Source organism: Ursus americanus, chromosome 2 (assembly GCF_024610735.1).
Source record: "Ursus americanus isolate L20-20 chromosome 2, mUrsAme1.1.p, whole genome shotgun sequence".
Lineage (NCBI taxonomy): Eukaryota > Metazoa > Chordata > Mammalia > Carnivora > Ursidae > Ursus > Ursus americanus.
This window is the reverse complement of record NC_142128.1, coordinates 55237985-55260316: the sequence shown is the minus strand read 5'-3', so window position 1 is coordinate 55260316 and position 22332 is coordinate 55237985. Positions and strand designations below refer to the sequence as shown.

At 36.0% G+C, this 22332-nt stretch overlaps 1 protein-coding gene across 1 annotated transcript in view; it reads right to left on the bottom strand.

The window, feature by feature from the left end:
• The window catches only part of USH2A (usherin), a 676006-nt gene that overhangs the window by 592219 nt on the left and 61455 nt on the right, over positions 1 to 22332 (bottom strand). The window contains exons 5-8 of the mRNA XM_045809720.2: positions 20168 to 20462; positions 19032 to 19216; positions 18317 to 18538; positions 10175 to 10268 (exon numbers count right to left, since the gene is read on the bottom strand). Of these exons, the coding sequence (XP_045665676.2) occupies positions 10175 to 10268; positions 18317 to 18538; positions 19032 to 19216; positions 20168 to 20462 (796 nt within the window). The remainder of the gene's footprint in view (positions 1 to 10174; positions 10269 to 18316; positions 18539 to 19031; positions 19217 to 20167; positions 20463 to 22332) is intronic.

Here is a 22332-nt window from a genome sequence, read left to right as displayed (position 1 = left end):
CTCTTTCTACAAATTACCTTGTTCAATTTTCTTGGTCTATTTTTCAATAGTCTGATTTAAAAGTTCCCTTTGTCTGTTATATGTGTTGTGTTGCTAATATAATCTGCTAATCTGTAGCTTTTTTTTTTTTAATGGTAGCTTTTGATGAAGAAGTTTCTAATTATAACATAGTCACATTTATTAGTTTCTTCCTTTATAGTTATGCTTCTTGTATTCATAAGTTATAAAGATACACTATATTTTCTGTGAAAAATAATTTTTAAATTAAGTTTCCTGTTTGTTATTTTGGCATATAATAAAAGATAATTATTTTGGCAAATAATAAAAGACAATTATTTTCATGTTTCTAGCCTATATCTAGCCATCTTATTAAATTCCCCTTAATATGTAATAATTTGTGGAATTTTTTTTGCATTTTCTGGCCAAATTATCTTCAGATATTGGCAGCTCAGTTCTTTCTAATTTTTAAGTGTTTATTTCTTTTCTTCTATCATATTGAGCTGGCTAGATCCTCCAATAAAATGCAGAATAATAGACATCCTTGTCTTATTCCTGATTTTGAAGGGAATGCTTCAATGGATTTACCATTATGTGCACTGTTAATAGTAGTAAACTGCAGATGTTCTTTATCAGGTTAAGATGATCTTTTTCAATTGAGAGTATTCTAAAAACACTTGTCTAGATGGGTGTTAAATTTTATCAACTGCTTTTTTCCAATTCTGTTGAAATGATCATATTTTTCCTTTCTTGAGTTAATGTGGTGAATAAAACTACATTAATAGTTTTATTAATATTAAATTTCACTTGCATTCCTGGGAGAAACCCAATTTGGCTACTATATATTATTGTTTTTATAAAAAGCTAGATTTGGTTCATCATTTTTAAATCTTCAGCTTTGTTTACATGAGAGTGATCTTAAATTTTCTTTTTTGTACTCTCCTTCTTTGATTTTGCATCCTGGCCTCCACAATTCATTCTACTGACACAATTCAAAATAAAACACTATGCCTTCAGATAAAACCTGAGCATACTATATATTTAACTTGCTTATTTTACTTCTTTTGCCTCCCCCACCACCACCACCAACTCCTAAGAGAATGTAAACTCTTCAAGAAGAGGAATAATTGTTTTTGCCCAGGGATGTAAACCTACTGCTTAGCAAATGAGTACTCAATAAAATTTTGTTGGATTAATAAAAGGCTTATAATTTTAGTTGGGGTTCTTTTCCATCTATTTCTCCTTTTCTTGACTCATTTGGATAATAGTGAAATGACTATATAGCTTCATTTACTTAGAACTATTTACTTAAGGCTTTCAATGTATTGTGATTACAAATTCCACATAATTTGTTGAGACTATTGTTATCGATTAGTTCAATTAGATCAATGTTCATAAATTTGCCATGTGATCTTGACATGAATGTGCATTTTTTCATTGTTGGATACAGGAATCTATTAGATCAAACTTCAAATTGTTCAATTCTCAATTGTTAAGGATTTTAATTTTTTAATTGTCTTTGATTAATTACCAAATGAAATATATTAAAGTCTCCGACATTGATGTTGGATTTGTCAATTTCTCCTTCCAGTTCTGTCAAATTTTGCTATATACTTTTGAATCTATGCTAGAAGATGCATGTAAGTTTAGAATTGTATCACTTACCATTATGTAATAAAGCACCTAATCTCTAATAAAATTTTTTGCTTAAAATGTATTTTACCTAATATTATATAGCTTAAGCAGTTTTTAAATTTTTAAACTTTATGTGTGCTTGTGTTTTAGGTATATGTCTCACCATCTCAACACCAGTGCCATGCTGAGCCATATTGGAACCTGAGATCAAATAAAAATATGTACCCCTTTCTACATTTATAAAATATCCTCCTGTATTAGGACCTAAGTGGAGCAAGTTAATAAACACTCTATAATCAAAAGGTATAGCTATATATAACTCATCATTTTGGCCAATCTATTTCTAAACCACTGCCAACCTTCACGTGAGGCAGACACAGGATAACCTTACAGACAGCTAGTCAGGAGCTGTGGCTGACTGGAAATAGGTCTCATTGCTAAGGAACAAAGAGTTACAAAAAAAATGACAGCTTATTTTTATTTAAAATGTTTATATATTTTTCCTCATGGATTTTAGTATCATTTTGCCTTTTTTTAAGTATTACAGTAAAATATTATTTATTGTGATTAACACGTTTTTTGGTGCCTTCTTAACATTTGTGCCTAAGGTACTCTCTCACATTAATGCAGGTTTACTCAGACAACAGTGGATATTACATTTTTGTGTGTATGCCAGCACTTAATTCTGACAAGTTTAATACATTTCTATTGTTATGATTATTGATATATATGGAATTTGTATTTTCTATATATTTTACTTTTTTATTTCCCTCTCCTTTTTTGCCTTATTTGGAATAAGAAAGATGTTTCCTTTTTATTCTTTATATTTGGGGGAAGTTATTAACCACATTTCTTCTCTTTTGCTGTATTATTCTTAAATACAATTGTTGCTTAAGTTAAAATTTGAAAATATTCCACACTCTTCAAGAATAACTCAAGTACTTTTGGGGTGCCTCAGTGGCTTCAGTTAAGGAACCAGCTCTTGATTTTGGCTCAGGTCATGATCTCAGGGTCCTGAGATCGAGCCCCGCCTGGAGCCCTGCATCAGGCTCCATGCTCAGCAGGGAGTCTGCTTGAGGATTCTCTCTCTTTCTCCCTCTGCCTCTACTCTTCTCCCTACTTGTGCCCTCTCTAAATAAATAAATAAATAAATAAATAAATAAATAAATAAATAAAAAGAATAATTCAAGAATCTTTGATCTCTTTAAGTGCAATCATCACTGTCTTAAATGGTACTTTTTCAAAAGACTATAATTTTTAAAGCATTTTCAAGTTGACAGAAAAATTGAGAGACCAATACAGAGTTCCCCTATACCTCCTGCCCCAACCTATTCACAGAATCCCCAACTTTCAACATCTGGCATCAGAGTAGTATACTATTATAAATTGATAAACCTAAATCAACACATCATTATTATCCAAAGTGACAGTTTACATTAGTGTTTACTATATTTATGTGGGTCTATTTCTATTTCATTCCACTGATCTATTTGTTTATTTTTGCCAAGACCATATTGTTTTAATTACTGTAACTTTAATGATAAGTCTTGAGGTCAGGTAGTGTCAGGAGTCTGACTTTGTTCTTATCTTTCAATATTGTCTTGGCTATTGTGTGTCTTCTGTCTCTCACATAAACTTTAGAAATAGCCTATCTCTAAATGCAAGGGAAACAAAAGCAAAAATGAACTACTGGGACTTTATCAAGATAAAAAGCTTCCGCACAGCAAAGGAAACAGTCAACAAAACTAAAAGGCAAACCACGGAATGGGAGAAGATATATGCAAATGACATAACAGATGAAAGGCTGGTATCCAAGATCTATAAAGAACTTCTCAAACTCAACACCTAAAAAACAAAAAACCCAGTCAAGAAATGGGCAGAAGACATGAACAGTCACTTCTCCAAGAAAGACTTACAAATGGCTAATAGACACATGAAAAATGCTCCACATCACTAGCCTTCAGGGAAGTACAAATCAAAACCACAATGAGATACCACCTCATACCAGTCAGAATGGCTAAAAGTAACAAGTCAGGGAACAACAAATGTTGGTGAGGATGTGGAGAAAAGGGAACCCTCTTACACTGTTGGTGGGAATGCAGGCTGATATAACCACTCTGGAAAACAGTATGGAGATTCCTCAAGATGTTAAAAATAGTGTTACCCTACAACCAGCAATTGCACTACTAGGTATTTACCCCAAAGATACAGATATAGTGAAAAGAAGAGGTACACGCACCCCAGTGTTCATAGCAGCAATGTCCACAATAGCCAAACTGTGGAAGGAACCAAGATGCCTTTCAACAGATAGATAAAGATGTGGTTCATATATACAATGGAATGTTGCTCAGCCATCAGAAAGAATGAATACCCACCATTTACATCGACATGGATGGAACTGGAGGGGATTATGCTGAGTGAAATAAGTCAAACAGAGAAAGACAATTATCATATGGTTTCACTCATATGCAAAACATAAGGAATAATGCAGAGGGCCACAGAAGAAGGGAGGGAAAACTGAATGGGAAGAAATCAGAGTGGGAGACAACCCATGAGAGACTCTGGACTCCAGGAAACAAACTGAGGGTTTCAGACAGGAAAGGGGTAGAGGGATGGGGTTACCAGGTGATGGGTACTAAGGAGGGCACATGACATGATGAGCACTGGGTATTATACGCAACTAATGAATGATTGAACACTACATCAAAAACTAATGGTGTACTATATGTTGGATAATTGAACAAAAAAAAAAAAAAAGGAAAAGAAATAGCCTGTTGATATCCACAAAATAACTCTCTGAGATTTTGATCAGGATTACATTGAAACTATAGATCAAGGTAGGAAGAACAGACATCTTGAAAATATTGAGTCTTCCTGTCTATGAACATGGAATAACTAGTACAAGGATTAATAATAATAACATCACCGTGTGGAGAGGAAATGAAATTCTAGGCTTTGACTCACTAAATGTACATTTAATAAATATTCTATAATATGAACTGTCTGAATGCTAGTTACATAAAAAATTAATTCATTAGTATTTATAAGATTAGAGTATAAAATGAAATACTTTTAGAGTAAGATCTTTCTGTGAGCAAACAAAAAACATTACTGGGAAAGCTTGATGTGTAACAAAAATATGACTCAAGTTAGTCATGATGACTCATACTTTTGGACTTTAGTGCTCTAAAGGAACACACTTTCTAAAATAACAGGAAATATTCATTTACATAATACTCATTGTAGAGTGTGATGTTGGCACCGTTCAAATTATTGAATGGTAGGAAGGCCTATTATATAAAATGTTTTAAGCTGGCTCTGCTATTTATAATACTAACAAAAATGCATACTGATAGCTTGATTGTAGTTAATTCATAAAAGCCATGATTAATGCTATAAAAGGGTCACAAGTCAGAGCCAAAGAATAAAAGAAGTATTCATGGTTCCTAATAAATTGCTCTGTGAACACTTGGCCACCCTTGCAGGTAATGATGTCACAAAATGATGAAAGAATAGCTAAGTAGCCAACAAAGTGCCAGTGCTTGGCGGAGGCACGGATGATTGCATCACTCAGCCAAGAGCTCCTGAAAGATGAACATAACTATTAAAAGAAAATGAAAAATCATAAAGATGCAAGTTTCAACTAATAACACATTCCTTAAAGCTAGAGTCTATCAACATTTGAATTTTTAGAACAGGTAAAGAGAAGAGGAGGAGTAATGGGTATACTCTATGTAACCGTGTTAGGTGACATATAATATACACACCTAAGCTTCCAATTCCTAGGTTGTATTCTGTATCTAAGACTTGAAGCATACTTTGTGATAGTTATAATGGAATTCTTGAGCAGGAGAATCAGAGATACATTATTGCAATAAAGCTAATAGCACAAGTAGTTAGAAAATGATCTAAAAAAGAAAAGGGCGAGGGGGACTTGTGGTGGCGGGGGGGGAGGCATTTTAGAAATGTACGTACTAAAAGAATGCATGTTGAATAATTCCATGATATGAAATTTTAGAACAGGCAAAGCAAATCTATAGTGACAGAAGGCAGATTGGTGGTTTCCTGGGATTGAATGTTGGGGAGGAGGCATTGACTGCAGAGGAGCACAAGAGAATATTTGGAGAGACAAAAGTATTCCAATCTTAAATATGGAGGTGATCACACAAGACTATACATTTGCTAATACTCATCAAACGATACATTTTTAAATGGGTACATTTTATTGTATGCAAATCATTTCAGGAAATTTGCTTAAGAAGAAAAATCACTAGTTTTGCAAGATGTTATCATGGTTCAAATTGAGTAAAGGGTACAAGAAATCTCTGTATTATTTCATACAACTGTACATGAATTTACAATTATCTCAAAATAAAAAGTTCACTTAAATTTTAAAATACATGTATAAGTAACAGTGATTACCCACTACCCAAAAATTATTTAAAGAGTATATGTGTTTCTTATCAAATGATTCACAAAGAGTTAAATACCATGTAGTCCTGAATTCTGCTTTGAAACATTCAATTCTGCTTGACAGTTACTGAATAGTATATAGACTTTTAGGATTTGTTTTGCTCTAGATTAACCCTAAAATGGAACCAGTAAGTTATTCACTGTTTCAGTCATTTCTAGAGAAGAAATGTCACAAATAGTCTAAAATTATTCTCTCTTAATGAAATATGCCATTATCATTTATGGAATGTACCATACATTAGAGTCAAAGCCTTACAACTGCCAATACATATCAAAATACATCAGAGTTCCTATGCAGTTTCACTGAGGAGAATCATTGAATCATTTCTTGTACCCTCTCCAAGGTAGATGTTTTAGGTATCACAAATGACAATGAAATATTTAAGAAAAAAGTAAGTGTGGCTTGAAGATTAACTCAGGATCAGTGGGGTCTTTGGTAATAGTTTTTCTTAAGGCTTTTGTTTTGTTCATTTTTAATTTTATGAATGGAAAAAAGAAATAGGATAAACCAGTGGAGTTATGGACTAGTCAGTTTTGCTATTCCCAGAATAATTAATCATGTATTCTGGGCACTAGTCTAAGTCTTAATCTATTAAGAGGACCAGGTATTACGTAAGTGAGGTCACCCAGGTGTAAGGCTATGGATAGTGAATATGTTAGCAAACCAAAGAATGAGACAGTTCCAAAGAGGGTATTTTTACCTTGAGTTAGGCTGTCATGGGGAAATATAGCATAGTGTTGATTTATTTTCTGATTAAGAAAAGCCACAGATGCAGGAGGAGGAGGAGGAGGAGGAGGAGGAGGAGGAGGGAAAACTTTTTGGGAAATTAAATAACAAACTATTTAAACACTGTCCCCACTTGTGGACCACCAGTTTGTGACACCAATTTTATAAACAACTAAAAAATGCTTTATATAGAAAATTCCCTGGAATGGCTATGTATCAGAACTTGCTTCTGAATTTACCATTCTACTCCTTTCTCCTGACTTCATTTTCACTTCCGCTAAAAACACTTTCTTATAAGACTGCCAATTGCCAAGAACTGGCATATTCTCAAGGCTTACGTTTTCATCTGTTTGCCAAATGGCTGTAATATAATTCACAAAAGCCCTGTTTATTGAGTAATATTATTAATGGTTAGCATAATACTGTGAAATTGAAGACATTCTTTTTGGATTATGTCCAGATCTTTAAAAAGAACATTGGTTCCAATAAGAAATGGATGGCTTATATTCAAACTTATTATTTTAAAAGTAGAACAATGTGAAAAGCATTTGAATAAGTATATTTTCAAATTATTATAAGATAACTTTTTCAGATATGTAAGTCCCACATGTATTAAAATACTATGAATGATAACAATAAGAGAATGTCATACTTATGAATGCTTTATAAAATCATTTCTCATTTTCAACACATTACTGAAAATAACATAGGACTGAGAAATCATTCAGCAGTCTATTGACTTTTTCCATTTGGCTACATTTGCCAAACTTTGCTAAGTGAATGATATTTGTTGCTTTTTTATTTATGGCTAAATTCATAAATTATCTTTGTTTCTAAAAGACACTTAATGTCTAAATAAGAAGCATTAAAATGTATTATCAACCTAAATTATAGTTAATTATTTCGCTAGTTCATAATCCAACAGTCACCACCTGAGACCAAGTCTGAAAATCCCAACTTGACTTCTGAAACCAATCATACGCCTTGATTCATTTAATGGCTCTATTTTTAAGGGGAAGCATGAAATCATCCAAGAATCATAAAATATCAATCACCCAACTGTGAGCAATTAAAGAGGGAGAAAAGGGAAAAAATGGGATGGGATATCAAAAGGAAAAGGGGCGGGGGTTGAGGGGATAAGAACTAACTAGTTGAAACAAAGCAAGAGAAACTCAGAAAACAATATATCATATGAAACTATCACCCAGTCCTTAATTTGCATATACTATATAGATTCAGATCAAGGTGCCTTACTAAATTCATCCCAGAGTGTGTTTTAACTGAGCTCTTGGTGAGTTTGGGGAGGAGGGGTGAGGTCAATAAAATATATCACTGATTGCAAGGAAAGGGAAGTGTCTATTTTAAAGAATCAAAAGGAGAAGACACTAGGAAAAATAAAATGTCACTTTAACTTTAGAATCAAGAACAAATCAAACTGGCAAACACTTAAACACACGATTATGGCTGAATAAAGAGTGAATCAATCAAGTTCATCCAATTAATTTCCTTTCTGGGACAATATGATAAGCCACACAATCAAACATACTAAAATCAATGCTTTTTAAAAAGATTTTTTTCTCATGATACTCTAATCAAACCAAATTCAAACCCTCTAGATGTTAGAAATCCAAAAAAAATGTAAAAGATTCTTTCTTTCAAAGCAATTATCAACCAGTGGTGAAGATGAAATGTATAAATTAAAAGATCAGCAATATAAAGCAATGATCTGGAGAATAAGTTCAAAGGAACATCTGAATTAGAACATGAAAGTTCTGGCTTGAGAAAGAAAGAAAACTGTAACCAAATCAAAGACTGAGTTGAAGCCGAGGTCCAGGACTACATCCTAAATGTGCTAGAGGTAGTCTGCATTGTAGATAATATTCTTGCTACTGAACCATATGCACTAATACTGTCACTGGAAACAAATTAGATCAGATGAAGAATCTCAGAAGACATAAATGGAGTTCCTAAAATCTTGACAGATGGTTTTTTAAAAACAAGATGTTCCATGATATCTTAAAACAAATGACAGAAAAAAGTGAAGTGGCTAATTAAACACACATACAGGGCAAGGTTTAGGAGATAAGTCAAGTAGGAATCTTTGCGACAGTGCTTACATTGTGAGGTTAATAAAAGAAATCACTGATTGCAAGGAAAAAGAAATAGGCGTCTTAAAGAATCAAAAGAAGAAGACACCAGAAAAAATATAATAAATGTCACTTTAAATTTAAAATCAAGAACCAATCAAGTTGGGAAAAAATTAAACACACAATTATGGCTGAATAAGAATGAATCAATCAAGTTCATCCGATTAATTAGTCTTTACACTGTAAAGAATTTTAAATATGTATATGACAAAATATGTCAATAATTTTCTTCATGGCTCTGATATGTTTCTTTGTTTCTATTTGTATTTGTTTTGCTTATAAAATCCCTAGCTTTAGGTTTATAAATTTGATTTTAATCTTTATTTTAGTGTATTTATAATTATTTTTACATTTAATTCTTTAAGTCACCTGGATTTCTATACATGCCATGAAGTAGAGCTTTAACTTTTTTTTTCCAAATTGATATCAATTGCCTTAAATATCACTTATCAAAGACTCCATACTATTTATTTTTTATTACTGGTATGATTGTTACTGCTACTGTACTTGTTTTCATATTAGCTGTTACTGATGTCATTGCTGGATATTTCTATCAATGAATACATCTGAATTTCTTTTCCATTTACCCCTTTTTCTTAAAGATGTAGCTAAATCTCTAATTCAACTATGAAACTTCCCCTGACCATCATAGCCAAACAAAAGTAACATATTTTCTGAGTCATTTATTATAGATTTTCAAATTAATTAGAATTACTGGTATCAGAATGAATTCAAGTTAATTGCTTCAAATTCACAGATCTCCCTGCATCAAAAGACTCTTATGCTGCACAGACACCTTTGTATAAGTACCCTTTAGATGCAGGATCCAAACCCTTATTTTTAGTGCCATTCTATCTAGACACCTTTAAAATTGTTTAATAAAACATGAAAATGCTGATGAAACAGACAGAAAAGTAAAATAAAACCCAACGTTTAATCTTAGTTGTTATTTTTCTGCTAGAGTTTATTTTTTAAATTGACATTTTCATCTTTTTGATGGCTTTTATTTTTCTCTACCAAAAATTTCCTGAAATAATTGACATTTCAGGTTTGTATCAATTTATCTTTAATCATATCCAGAAGGTAGACCAAAAATTTATATTACCATTTCACCATCTCCCTCCTCTCCCCCACTTTTTGGGGTTGTTTTGTTTTGTTTTGTTTTAGATTTTCATGCATTTAACAGAGAACTCACTTGTAGTCCTTGGGTGAAGCTTTCCAGAGAGCAGAGGCATCGATAGGGCTGGCTTGTTGTGTCACACTTATCAGCATGACCATAGCACTGACATCTGTGAACAGGAACATCAGACAACTCTTAAGTCAATTTGATGAGGTTACGGAATACACGTGAGGTTCGGTGTGGTGGAGTCCAGAGCCGACGACCAAGAAAGAATTCTTGAGGCGTCTTTGGTGCAAAATTGGTGGTTTATTAAAGCATGGGGACAGGACCCATGGGCAGAAAGAGCTGCTGCACCGGGGTTGTGAGGGGTGGCTGATTATATACTATGAGGTTGGGGGAGATAAGGAAAAAGGGAGGTTGAGAAAATACTTTCATATGTTAAAGAAGACTCACAGGATACCAAGGCCTTGCCATTGTCAAGTCAAGGCGGTTTACCCCTCTCCTAAGGCATTAACATGAAGATAGTCAGGAACTTCCTGGAGGCTGCAGACTACAAGGACATTCAATTGTATCTACATTCCCTTCTGGAAGCTAGGTTACTGCCAGAGATGCTTTGTTCTTGTAGACTGCTAAAACATTTGTAAACTGAGGGATTGTGGTATCTATAGGTTAACTATTTCTTTGTCCTTGAGGGCAGCCAGGAGTGCCTGAGGAATGTCACATACATCCCATGGAGGGGGGGGGGGTTTGCAGAGCGTCAGTTTCTGCTTTGTCCTCAACTTGCCTTCTGCTCCCTCATCAAATTGAGCTATGAATGTATTTAAGGGCTCTTGAATATATCCACTGTGTGGATCCAACAAGGAAGTCAAGTATGCTAATCAACACAAAATTCGGTTTCTCTTTTATCATATAGATGTTCATGAAAGTTTTCAATTAATCCTGAAGTATTGTATAAAGTGTCGTCAATATCCAAACCACATTGTTCTGAGAAGGTAATTTTCAAGCCTCCCTGGGAAAGGAATCGAGGGTTGTTTCCACCTATATCAGCTATGTAGCAAACTTGCCAGGAAAGGCATTTACTGAATCTGTTAAATACACAATTAAAACTATAAAGCTTAGGGCTTCCAGTTCCAAGGTGGCGGAGGAGCAGGAGACCTAAAGTTCATCTGGTCCCAGGAATTCAGCTGGAGAGCTACCAAACCATTCTGAATACCTATGAATGCAACTGGAGAACGAAGAAAAGAGTAGCAGAAACTCTATGAACAGAAAAGCAACCACTTTCTGCAAGGAGGAGAAAAGATGGTGGAGGAGTAGTGGTCCCCTTTTTCAGCTGGTCCCCTGAGTCGAGCTGGATAGGTACCAGACCATCCTGAACACCCACGGAATCAGCTTGAGATGCTGGAAGATACTTCTGGATCTCTACAAACGAACATCTCCAGCACTGAGTATTGAGGTATGAAGCAGGGAGCCATGAATCCGTGCACAGATATAGGAAGATAAACGGAAGGGGAAGGGAGCCGCAGCGTTCGGGCGCTGGGAAGCAGTAGTCACCTGCATGGGGGAGTGGGCAGACTCGCGGACCGGCATCCACGAGAGAGCAAACTGAAACTGTGAGCCTGGGAGCACGTGCGTGTCCAAACTGAAAACTGGAGCTCTGGATTGCTCACTGGAACCAGACTGATACCCGGAGCTTGGGAGTGCTTGTGTCCAAACTGAAAACTGGAACTCCGGAGCACTCACTGGAACTGGACTCATACCAGGAGCTCAGGAGCACCTGCACAACCAGACTGAAAACTGGAGCTCTGGAGCACACATAAACCACCCTGAAACTGGGAGCTCAGGAGCTCGGGAGCTTGGGAGCCTGCACAGGAACCGGGGGCGGCTGGCGGCTGGTGGTGTTAGAAGCACAAAGGACAGAGATGTGCAGGCCCTGGAAGTGAGGGCTGGGAGAGAGGCTGTGGGGCACACAACCAGGGACGCTGCAGGGTTATTAGCAGCACCAACAGAAACAGAGTTACAGTGGCCAAGAGAGCTCAGAGGAGAGCAGACTGCGATCTCTTTGTTCTGAGACAGAGGCTAGGATTTGGCCACTGCTGCTCTGACTCTCAGAAGACCCAAAGAAAACCACCAGGGAAAGCCGCCAGAGAACAAAAGCCCAGAAATACCAGCTCACATTGTTTCCATCCCCATCCCCCCCTTGCAGGGGACAGGGAGACTCTACCCAAACAGGGTTGCCTGAGTATCAGCGCGGCAGGCCCCTCCCCCAGAAGGCAGGCTGAAAAATCGAGAAGCCCGCATCCCTAAGGTCCCTATAAAACAAGTGCACACTGCCTGGGTCCTGGTCAATAATTTGGGCTCTGGGCATCCCCGCAACCTCTCCTCATCAGAATAATGAGGAGGAGAAATCCACCCCCCAGCAAAGAAAAGATAATGAGTCTCTGGCCTCTGCCACAGAACTGATGGATATGGATATAACCAAATTGTCAGAAATGGAGTTCAGAGTAACAATGGTCAAGATGACGTGTCGGATTGAAAAAAATATTAACAAAAATATTAATGAGAATATAGAATCTCTAAGGGTGGAAATGAGAGCGAATCTGGCAGAAATTAAAAATGCTATGAATCAAATGCAGTCTAAACTAGACACTCTGTTGGCCAGGGTAAATGAGGCAGAAGAATGAATTAGTGAATTGGAGGATGGGATGGTAGAAGAGAAAGTTAAAACAGAAACTTGGATCAAAAAAATCCAATCTCAAGAATGTAGATTATGGGAGATTACTGACTCGATGAAACGTTCCAATGTCAGAATCATGGGCATCCCGGAGGGGATGGAGAAAGAGAGAGGTCTAGAAGAGATATTTCAACAAATTGTAGCTGAGAACGTCCCTAATCTGGCAAAGGAAACAAGCATTTGTATCCAAGAGCAGGCAGGACCCCTCCCAAGGTCAATGAGAACAGACCTACACCACGTCACGTCATAGTGCATTTTGCAAATATTAGATCCAAGGATACAGTATTGAAACAGGCCAGGGGGAAGAAAATCCTTACGTACAGAGGGAAAAATATCAGAATAATGTCAGACCTGTCTACAGAGACCTGGCAGGCTAGGAAGGGTTGGCAGGGTATTTTCAAAGCTCTATCAGAGAAGAACATGCAGCCAAGGATCCTTTATCCAGCAAGGCTGTCATTCAGAATTGATGGAGAGATAAGAACCTTCCAGGATCAGCAGAAACTGAAGGAATTCGTAACCACCAAACCAGCCCTACATGAGATATTAAGGGGGGTTCTATAAAAGTAAAAAGGCCCCAAGAGTGATACAGAACAGAAATTTACAATCTATAGAAACAAAGACTTCACAGGCAACATGACATTAAAATCATATCTCTCAATAATTACTCTCAATGTGAATGGCCTAAATGCTCCCATAAAATGCCACAGGGTTGCAGATTGGATAAAAAGACATGACCCATCCATTTGCTGTCTACAAATACTCATTTTGAACCTAAAGATACAACCAGACTGAAAGTGAAGGGGTGGAAAACCATTTTTCATGCCAATGGACCTCAAAAGAAAGCTAGGGTAGAAGTTCTCATATCAGACAGATTAGATTTTAAACTAAAGACTGTTGTTAGAGATACAGAAGGATACTATATTATTCTTAAAGGATGTATCCAACAAGTGGATATGACAATTATAAATATCTATGCCCCCAACAGGGGAGCAGCTAAATACACAAGCCAACTCTTAACCAGAATAAAGAGACATATAGATAATAATACGTTAATGGTAGGGGACCTCAACGCTCCACTCTCAGCAATAGACAGATTACCTAAACAGAAAATCAACAAAGAAACAAGAGCTTTGAATGATATACTGAACCACATGGACCTCATAGATATATATAGAATGCTACACCCCAGAACAACAGAATACTCATTCTTTCCGAATGCACATGGAACTTTCTCCAGAATAGATCATATACTGGGTCACAAAACAGGTCTCAACCGATACCAAAAGACTGAGATTATTCCCTGCATATTCCCAGATCACAATGCTTTGAAATTGGAACTCAATCACAAGGAAAAATTTGGAAGAAACTCAAACACTTGGAAACTAAGAACCATCCTGCTCAAGAATGATTGGGTAAACCAGGAAATTAAAAATCAGTTTAAACAATTTTTGGAGACCAATGAAAATGAAAACACATTGGTCCAAAACCTATGGGACACTGCAAAGGCAGTCCTAAGGGGAAAATACATAGCCATCCAAGCCTCACTCAAAAGAATAGAAAAATCTAAAATGCAGTTTTTATATTCTCACCTCAAGAAGCTGGAGCTGGAACAGAAGAAAAGGCCTAACCTATGCACAAGAAGGCAGGTGATCAAGATTAGAGCAGAGATCAATGAATTAGAAACCAGGAGCACAGTAGAGCAAATCAACAGAACTAGAATCTGGTTCTTTGAAAGAATAAATAAGATCCATAAGCCACTGGCCAGACTTATTCAAAAGAATAGAGAAAGGACCCAAATTAATAAAATTATGAATGAAAGGGGAGAGATCACAGCCAACACCAATGAAATAAAAAGGATCATTAGAAACTTTTATCAACAGCTTTATGCCAATAAATTAACCTGAAAGAAATCAATATCTTCCTGGAAACCTATAAACTACCAAGACTGAAACAGAAAGAAACTGATTTTTTAAACAGACTGATTAATTATGAAGAGATTGAAGCAGTGATCAAAAACCTCCCCAAAAACAAGAGTCCAAGGCCTAACGGATTCCCTGGGGAATTCTACCAAACATTCAAAGAAGAAATAATACCTATTCTCCTGAAGCTGTTTCAAAAAATAGAAACAGAAGGAAAACTACCAAACTCATTCTATGAGGCCAGTATTACCTTGATCCCCAAACCAGACAAAGACCCTATCAAAAAGGAGAATTACAGACTAATTTCCCTGATGAATATGGATGCCAAAATTCTCAACAAGATCCTAGCTAATAGGATCTAACAGTACATTAAAAGAATTATCCATCAAGACCAAGTGGGATTCATCCCTGGGATGCAAATGTGGTTCAGCATTTGCAAATCGATCAGTGTGATAGATCATATCAACAAGAAAAGAGTCAAGAACGATATGATCCTCTCAATTGATGCAGAAAAAGTGTTTGACAAAATACAGCATCCTTTCCTGATTAAAACCCTTCAGAGTGTAGGAATAGAGGGTACATTCCTCAATCTCATAAAAACCATCTATGAAAAGCCTACAGCGAATATCATTCTCAAAGAGGAAAAGCTGAAAGCCTTTCCCTTAAGATCAGGAACACGACAAGGATGCCCACTCTCGCCATTATTATTCAACATAGAACTAGAAGTCCTTGCAACAGCAATCAGACAACAAAAAGGGATAAAAGGTATCCAGATTGGCAAAGAAGAAGTCAAACTGTCTCTCTTCGCAGATGACATGATACTCTATATAGAAAACCCAAAAGACTCCACCCCCAAACTACTAGAACTTATAGAGCAATTCAGTAATGTGGTGGGATACAAAATCGATGATCAGAAATAAGTTGCATTTCTATACACGAACAATGAGACTGAAGAAAGGGAAATTAGGGAATCCATTCCATTTACAAAAGCACCAAAAATCATACGTTATCTCGGAATTAACTTAACCAGAGACGTAAAGGACCTATATTCTAGAAACTACAAATCACTCTTGAAAGACATTGAAGAAGACACAAAAAAATGGAAAAATATTCCATGCTCATGGATCAGAAGAATTAAAATAGTTAAAATGTCTATGCTACCCAGAGCAATCTATACTTTCAATGCCATCCCGATCAAACTACCAATGACATTTTTCAAAGAAATGGAACAAACAGCCCTTAAATTTGTGTGGAACCAGAAAGGCCCCGAATTGCCAAGGAATTGTTGAAAAGGAAAAACAAAGCTGGGGGCATCACAATGCCGGATTTTGAGCTGTACTACAAAGCTGTGATCACAAAGACAGCATGGTACTGGCACAGAAACAGACACACAGACCAATGGAACAGAATAGAGAGCCCAGAAATGGACCCTCGGCTCTTTGGGCAACCAATCTTCGATAAAGCAGGAAAAAACATCCGGTGGAAAAAAGACAGTCTCTTCAATAAATGGTGCTGGGAAAATTGGACAGCTACATGCAAAAGAATGAAACCACTCTCTCACACCATACACAAAGATAAACTCCAAATGTACGAAAGACCTCGATGTGAGACAGGAATCCATCAAAATCCTGGAGGAGAACATAGGCAGCAACCTCTTTGACATTGGCCACAGCAACTTTTTTCATGACACATCTCCAAAGGCAAGAGAAACAAAAGATAAAATGAACTTGTGGGACTTCATCAAGATAAAAACTTCTGCACAGCCAAGGAAACAGTCAAAAAAACTAAGAGGCAGCCCACAGAATGGGAGAAGATATTTGCAAATGACACCACAAATAAAAGATTAGTATCCAAGATCTACAAAGAACTTCTCAAACTCAATACACAGGAAACAAATAATCAAATAAAAAAATGGGCAGAAGATATGAACAGACACTTTTCCAATGAAGCCATACAAATGGCTAACAGACACATGAAAAAATGTTCAAAATCATTAGCCATCAAGGAAATTCAAATCAAAACCACATTGAGATACCACCTTATGCCTGTTAGAATGGCAAAAATGGACAAGGCAAGAAACAACAAATGTTGGAGCAGATGTGAAGAAAGGGGATCCCTCTTTCACTGTTGGTGGGAATGCAAGTTGGTACAGCCACTCTGGAAAACAGTGTGGAGGTCCCTTAAAAAGTTAAAAATTGAGCTACCCTATGATCCAGCCATTGCACTACTGGGTATTTACCCCAAAGATACAGATGTAGTGAAAAGAAGGGCCATATGCACCCCAATGTTCATAGCAGCATTGTCCACAATAGCTAAATTGTGGAAGGAGCTGAGATGCCCTTCAACAGATGACTGGATTAAGAAGATGTGGTCCATATATACAATGGAATATTATTCAGCCATCAGAAAGAACGATTACACAACATTTGCAGCAACATGGATGGGACTGGAGGAGATTATGCTAAGTGAAATAAGTCAAGCAGAGAAACACAATTATCATATGGTATCACTCATTTATGGAACATAAGAAATAGGAAGATCGGTAGGAGAAGGAAGGGAAGAATGAAGTGGGGGTAAACAGAAGGGGGAATGAACCATGAGAGACTGTGGACTTTGGGAAACAAACTGAGGACTTCATGGGGGGGGGGATTGTGATAGGCCGGTGATGGGTATTAAAGAGGGCACACAGTGCATGGTGCACTGGGTGTTATATGCAAATAATTAATCATGGAACATTGCATCAAAATCTGGGGATGTACTGTATGGTGACTAATAAAAAAAATAAAAGTTATTAAAGAAATAAATAAAACTATAAAGTTTAAAATAAACTGAAGAATGAAATTAACATATTTCAATTATTTCGGTTTTTCCCCCAAAATTAGATGGTGAATATTTAATAGTATTATTCATATTATGCTATTATTAAACAAACAATACTCATAGTTTGGTATTCTGGTCTGTTTTCAAAGATGTACTTTATTTACAGAGCATATCACTCATCTAGCAGAAATATAATCTATATGTACCATTTCCATACCAGAGAGTATTTCCAGCTAACCATGTTTTGATATATTGTGAGCCATGTTCTCAATTATAATCAGATGTTTATAAATTATTTAGGGAATTTTAGATTTTCCTTCCTAGGAAGATAAATATCCCCCATAAAATTGTGAACGCAGGGAGACCAAACCCCATACTTAAAAACTAGCTGGTAGTATAGTTGTAACTTGAAATCTAGCTCCTGCTCTCTGATTTCAAGAATACTTGGAAGTTATATTCCAGAACAAACCTAGGAAAACACTTGGTAAATTATTTCTAAGCCCAATTCAGGGTATCATACTTTCTCAACCCAACTTAAGCTTTTGAAAATTAATTCCATAACAACGTGTTCTTACATACAGAAAAGAATTAGATACAAATCTTTCCAAAAAATCTTAAAGTAGGAAACCATTTCAAAATGTGAAGCTTGGAATCTGGCTTGCTCTAAATCTTAATGTATTTTTAAATAAGTATGACAAAACTCATGGTGAAAAGGACCCTGCAATCAAAGCTTGGTATGAACATTACCTCCCAGTGATGGTGATTTCATCGACTGCATAGTATCTGTGTCTGAGGCTGACGGGAGTCTCAGTTGTATAGTACTGTCCATAAAAATGAAGTCTTATTTGTGTGGCTTTTACAAACTCTTGAAGAGATGGGGTATTATAAAAGTCGTTGTAGCCAGGACGATGATTTGGCCCAGGTGTTAGGATACTAAATGTGACATTACCATGGGAATATGGAGTAAAACTGTTGATGAAAGAAATCTGAAGTCATAAAAAGCTATTCATATTTTTAACAAAGCAGAATCACAATTTTGAGACATAACTACACAATATTAGTAACAGCTTAAATTCTTCATTCTGGGAAAACAAACACACCTCAGGTATTTCATGTGCAAACAGTATAATTGCATCACAGAAAAACATAGTAAAACATTTCCTTGAGGGCATAATAAAATTCTATTAATATAGATAACTTGCTAAAACAATCTGATAATCAGATTACAAAGCCCAAATGAGACTATAAACAAGAGATACTCTCAAGTCTTTTATGAGAACTTTAAATGTAGTTTAAAACTCAAGTTAAAGGGGGAGTCTTAGAAGAATCTGCTTTAAGAAGGCTGGTGGTGGAGGGAAGTCTCTACCAGCCTAATGAGTTAATCGACCTAATGCTTATTATTAACCCATTAGTCTATTAAAATGAACATCTTCAAAGATAATTATTTGTTAAATATTCATACGTGGAAAGCTGAAGACAGTTGACAGAATCAGGATTTTCCAATTCTCCATTATTTTCCATTCCAAGAGTTTGGCAATTTCTAGCAAAAAATTGCCAGTCCTCCCAATCTAGGCTGTCCTCCTTCTTCCTTTGAATCCTTATTGCTGTTGGTTGCGGACTAAGGAATTGAATGATAATATAAAACACCTGAAAATGGATAAGTTAATCATTATCTTTAAAGTTTTAAGTTTGACCCATCAGTGTAAATCAGACCAGGGAATTTTTAGTTTCAAAAATAATAGCTTACTTCCCCATAATGTTAATTATCAAATATTTACCAGATATCCAGAGACTTAGTAGCCCTATGGTAAAAGTAACACATTCTATAATTGCATATCCATCCCTTCCCAAGGATTTTGTAAATTAAGTATAAATTAATATTAAGTTTGCAATAAAAACATGGAAAAAGAACCTTACTTCTATGAGATAATTGTTATATATGTTCTTTAGTTACTTAGAATAAGCACCTCAGTTTTTGTTAATTTGTGCTACTTAAAAAGAATGAATTTCAATATCTCATATGACTTTATACAAATATCTACGAAAAAATAGGCTCTGCACATTTTCTTTCAGACATTTTTATTTCATACATTATACACTAACTACTTTAGTGAAGTAATGTTTAATCGCCTAATTCACCTCGTAGTAGATTGAACTGCATCCCCAAATAGATACTTTCAAGTACTAACTCCTGGTACCTATGAATGTGACCTTTGGAAATAGGGTATTTTCAGATGTAATTAAGTTAAGGGTCTGAAGATGAAATCATCCTGGATGAAGGCTGGGCCTTAAGAGAACAAGGAAAGAACTGACACACAGAGAGAAACAAGGAGGAAGGCCCCTTCAAATAGAGGCAGAAATGGGAATTATGTGGCCATAAACCAAGGAACACCAGGAGCCACCAGAACCTGGAAGAAGCAAGGAAGTATTCTGCGCTAGAGCCTCTGGAGGGAGAATACCCCTGCCAATACTTTCATTTTGTACTTCTGATCTTCAGAACTGTAAGCAAATAAATGTCTGCTGTTTTAAGCCATTAAATTAGTGGTGATTGGTTGTGGCAGTTACAGGAAACTAATACACCCCATTATTTCAAATTACCTGATACTGTCCATTTTCCAAATCTATTGAAATAGTCACTCCTTGATGAAGCTGGGTAATATTTGTAAACACTTGTGAAACCCAAGAAGTACCAATATCATTATCATTGACAAAAGAAAGTGGATGGGCTTCAGGATTCAGCCGTAACACCCTATCAGTGGTTGTATCTTCTGCATCATTAGGAATGCAGTACCGCTGTCCCAAAGGATGGACCCTAGGGTGGCTCCCAGGGCAGCGGCAATGTGACTGGATATGCAATCTGAACAGATCTCCAGAAAAAACTTCCAGAATCTCCCTGTGGGTGTGAGAAGCAGACTGTAAGAACAAATAGCTCAGTACTAATAGAACTTCCAAGAGTTGTTACAAATGAATATCGCTATTTTAATGCTTTGATTACTATCCATTTAATTTTAATTATTTTCTAAACAGAACATAAAATCAAACTCATTCCTGGCCAAACAAACATACTCATAAAATGGATATTAGAAACAAATTCTTAAGTGCCAACTTTTTACATTGAGAAGCATGGGTAAGCCCTTGTCTGATTATTGAGACATTTATTTAAATATCATAATATTTTATTGTACCTATTTGTGATGAAGAAGAAAGGTAACATTCATTTAGGTTGTTAAACTTATTTATCCTGAAAGTGAACAATAATATATTGAAAATGCTAAGAGTTATAGATAGAGTTTCCAATTCATCCATGGGAAAGAAATCGGAAAACAAGTATCATTTTATCTGCTGCTGTTTTAAGTAAAGGGACTGAGGCCAAGATCATTTGTCGGTGGCTTCCTGTGACTCATCAGTACAGATTTTGGCACACTAAAGTGCTTCAATGGCTTTGGATCACCTGGCAGCTGCCAACAGTCAAAGAATAATGCCAATTCCAGGCAGACATATTTAATTTTTCCATTAAGGGCAATATACCTGTTCTAGGTCAGAATTAGTCATTCTATTTATAGGCATCCTTTCCCATAATACCTTTCAGACATCTCAGGTAGGCCAACACCAGTAACCCAGGTCTAAGTAGAGAGACCAGTCTTCTTCCTTCAGATTTCAGTGGGAGGGGATAGAGTGAGGCTGTTTTTCCCATTCACTAAATCACATGAAATCACACCTTCTTCTTTAAATCTTATTGATATTTTCCAAATGATACCAGGTTTTGAATGGGACCAAAGTGCTATCTTTGCTCCCAGGAAAAACTTCATTAGCCCCCCAAATTATTGCAACACTGCTCTCTAGAATTTTAGAGAGGTGATTTAAAGGGTAGTGAGACTGCTGGTAGGAAATCTCCCTAATAATGTGTTCCAGTGTTCCAGCACCCTTTGTTCAGGTATCTCGTGATTATATAGACTAGTAAAGAATGTTTGTATTTCTAATGGACATACCACTGACCATAGCAGCACCTCAGGAGCAACGCTTCTCAAACTGACAAAAGCTACTCCTGTCATTTGGAAATTCACCACACTAATCTACATCTTCCTTTAAGAAATATGAATAAACATCATTCTTTTTTATCCTTAATAGAAGTAAACAACATCAATTCATCCATACAACAATATACTATTATACAATCAATCATTACTTGGGAAAGAAACTTCAAAGGACATCTAAGCAGAATTTTACTTGAACATTTCTGAAGACAATAAAAATCTGTGTGTCCTTAAGAATCCCTAGGAAAGATTTCCCACCTATTCTCGAGATGAGGAAATACTTAATACTAGTCCAAGTCTATGTAACTTTTGTTCACTGGAAACAGAAAATACATAACAAAATTACCCACTCTTCTTATCTTCAAGTCTAATAGCTCAGTCTCTTGAGACTTTCCCATATATCAAAATAATCATTTTCATTTTTCTAAATTCTCAGTACTTATAAATCCAACAAAGCAATTTAAAAAGGCAGATATAGCAGTTTCTTACCTATCAGAAACTACTTCATATAGAATATTTAAACCAATGTACCCCAAATTCTATAATACAACTTGTTCAAAAATCAAGTTTCCTTAGAGGAAATCCTTTGTAAAGAATTTTGTCAATTTCATATTATAAGGAGTTACCCAACAGAGTAGCACTAGTGAATAAACAACCATAGACTAAACCAAAGCAAACACTGTAAACATTAATTAGGTGATATTTGTCAAATGCTGTAAAGATGAAAAT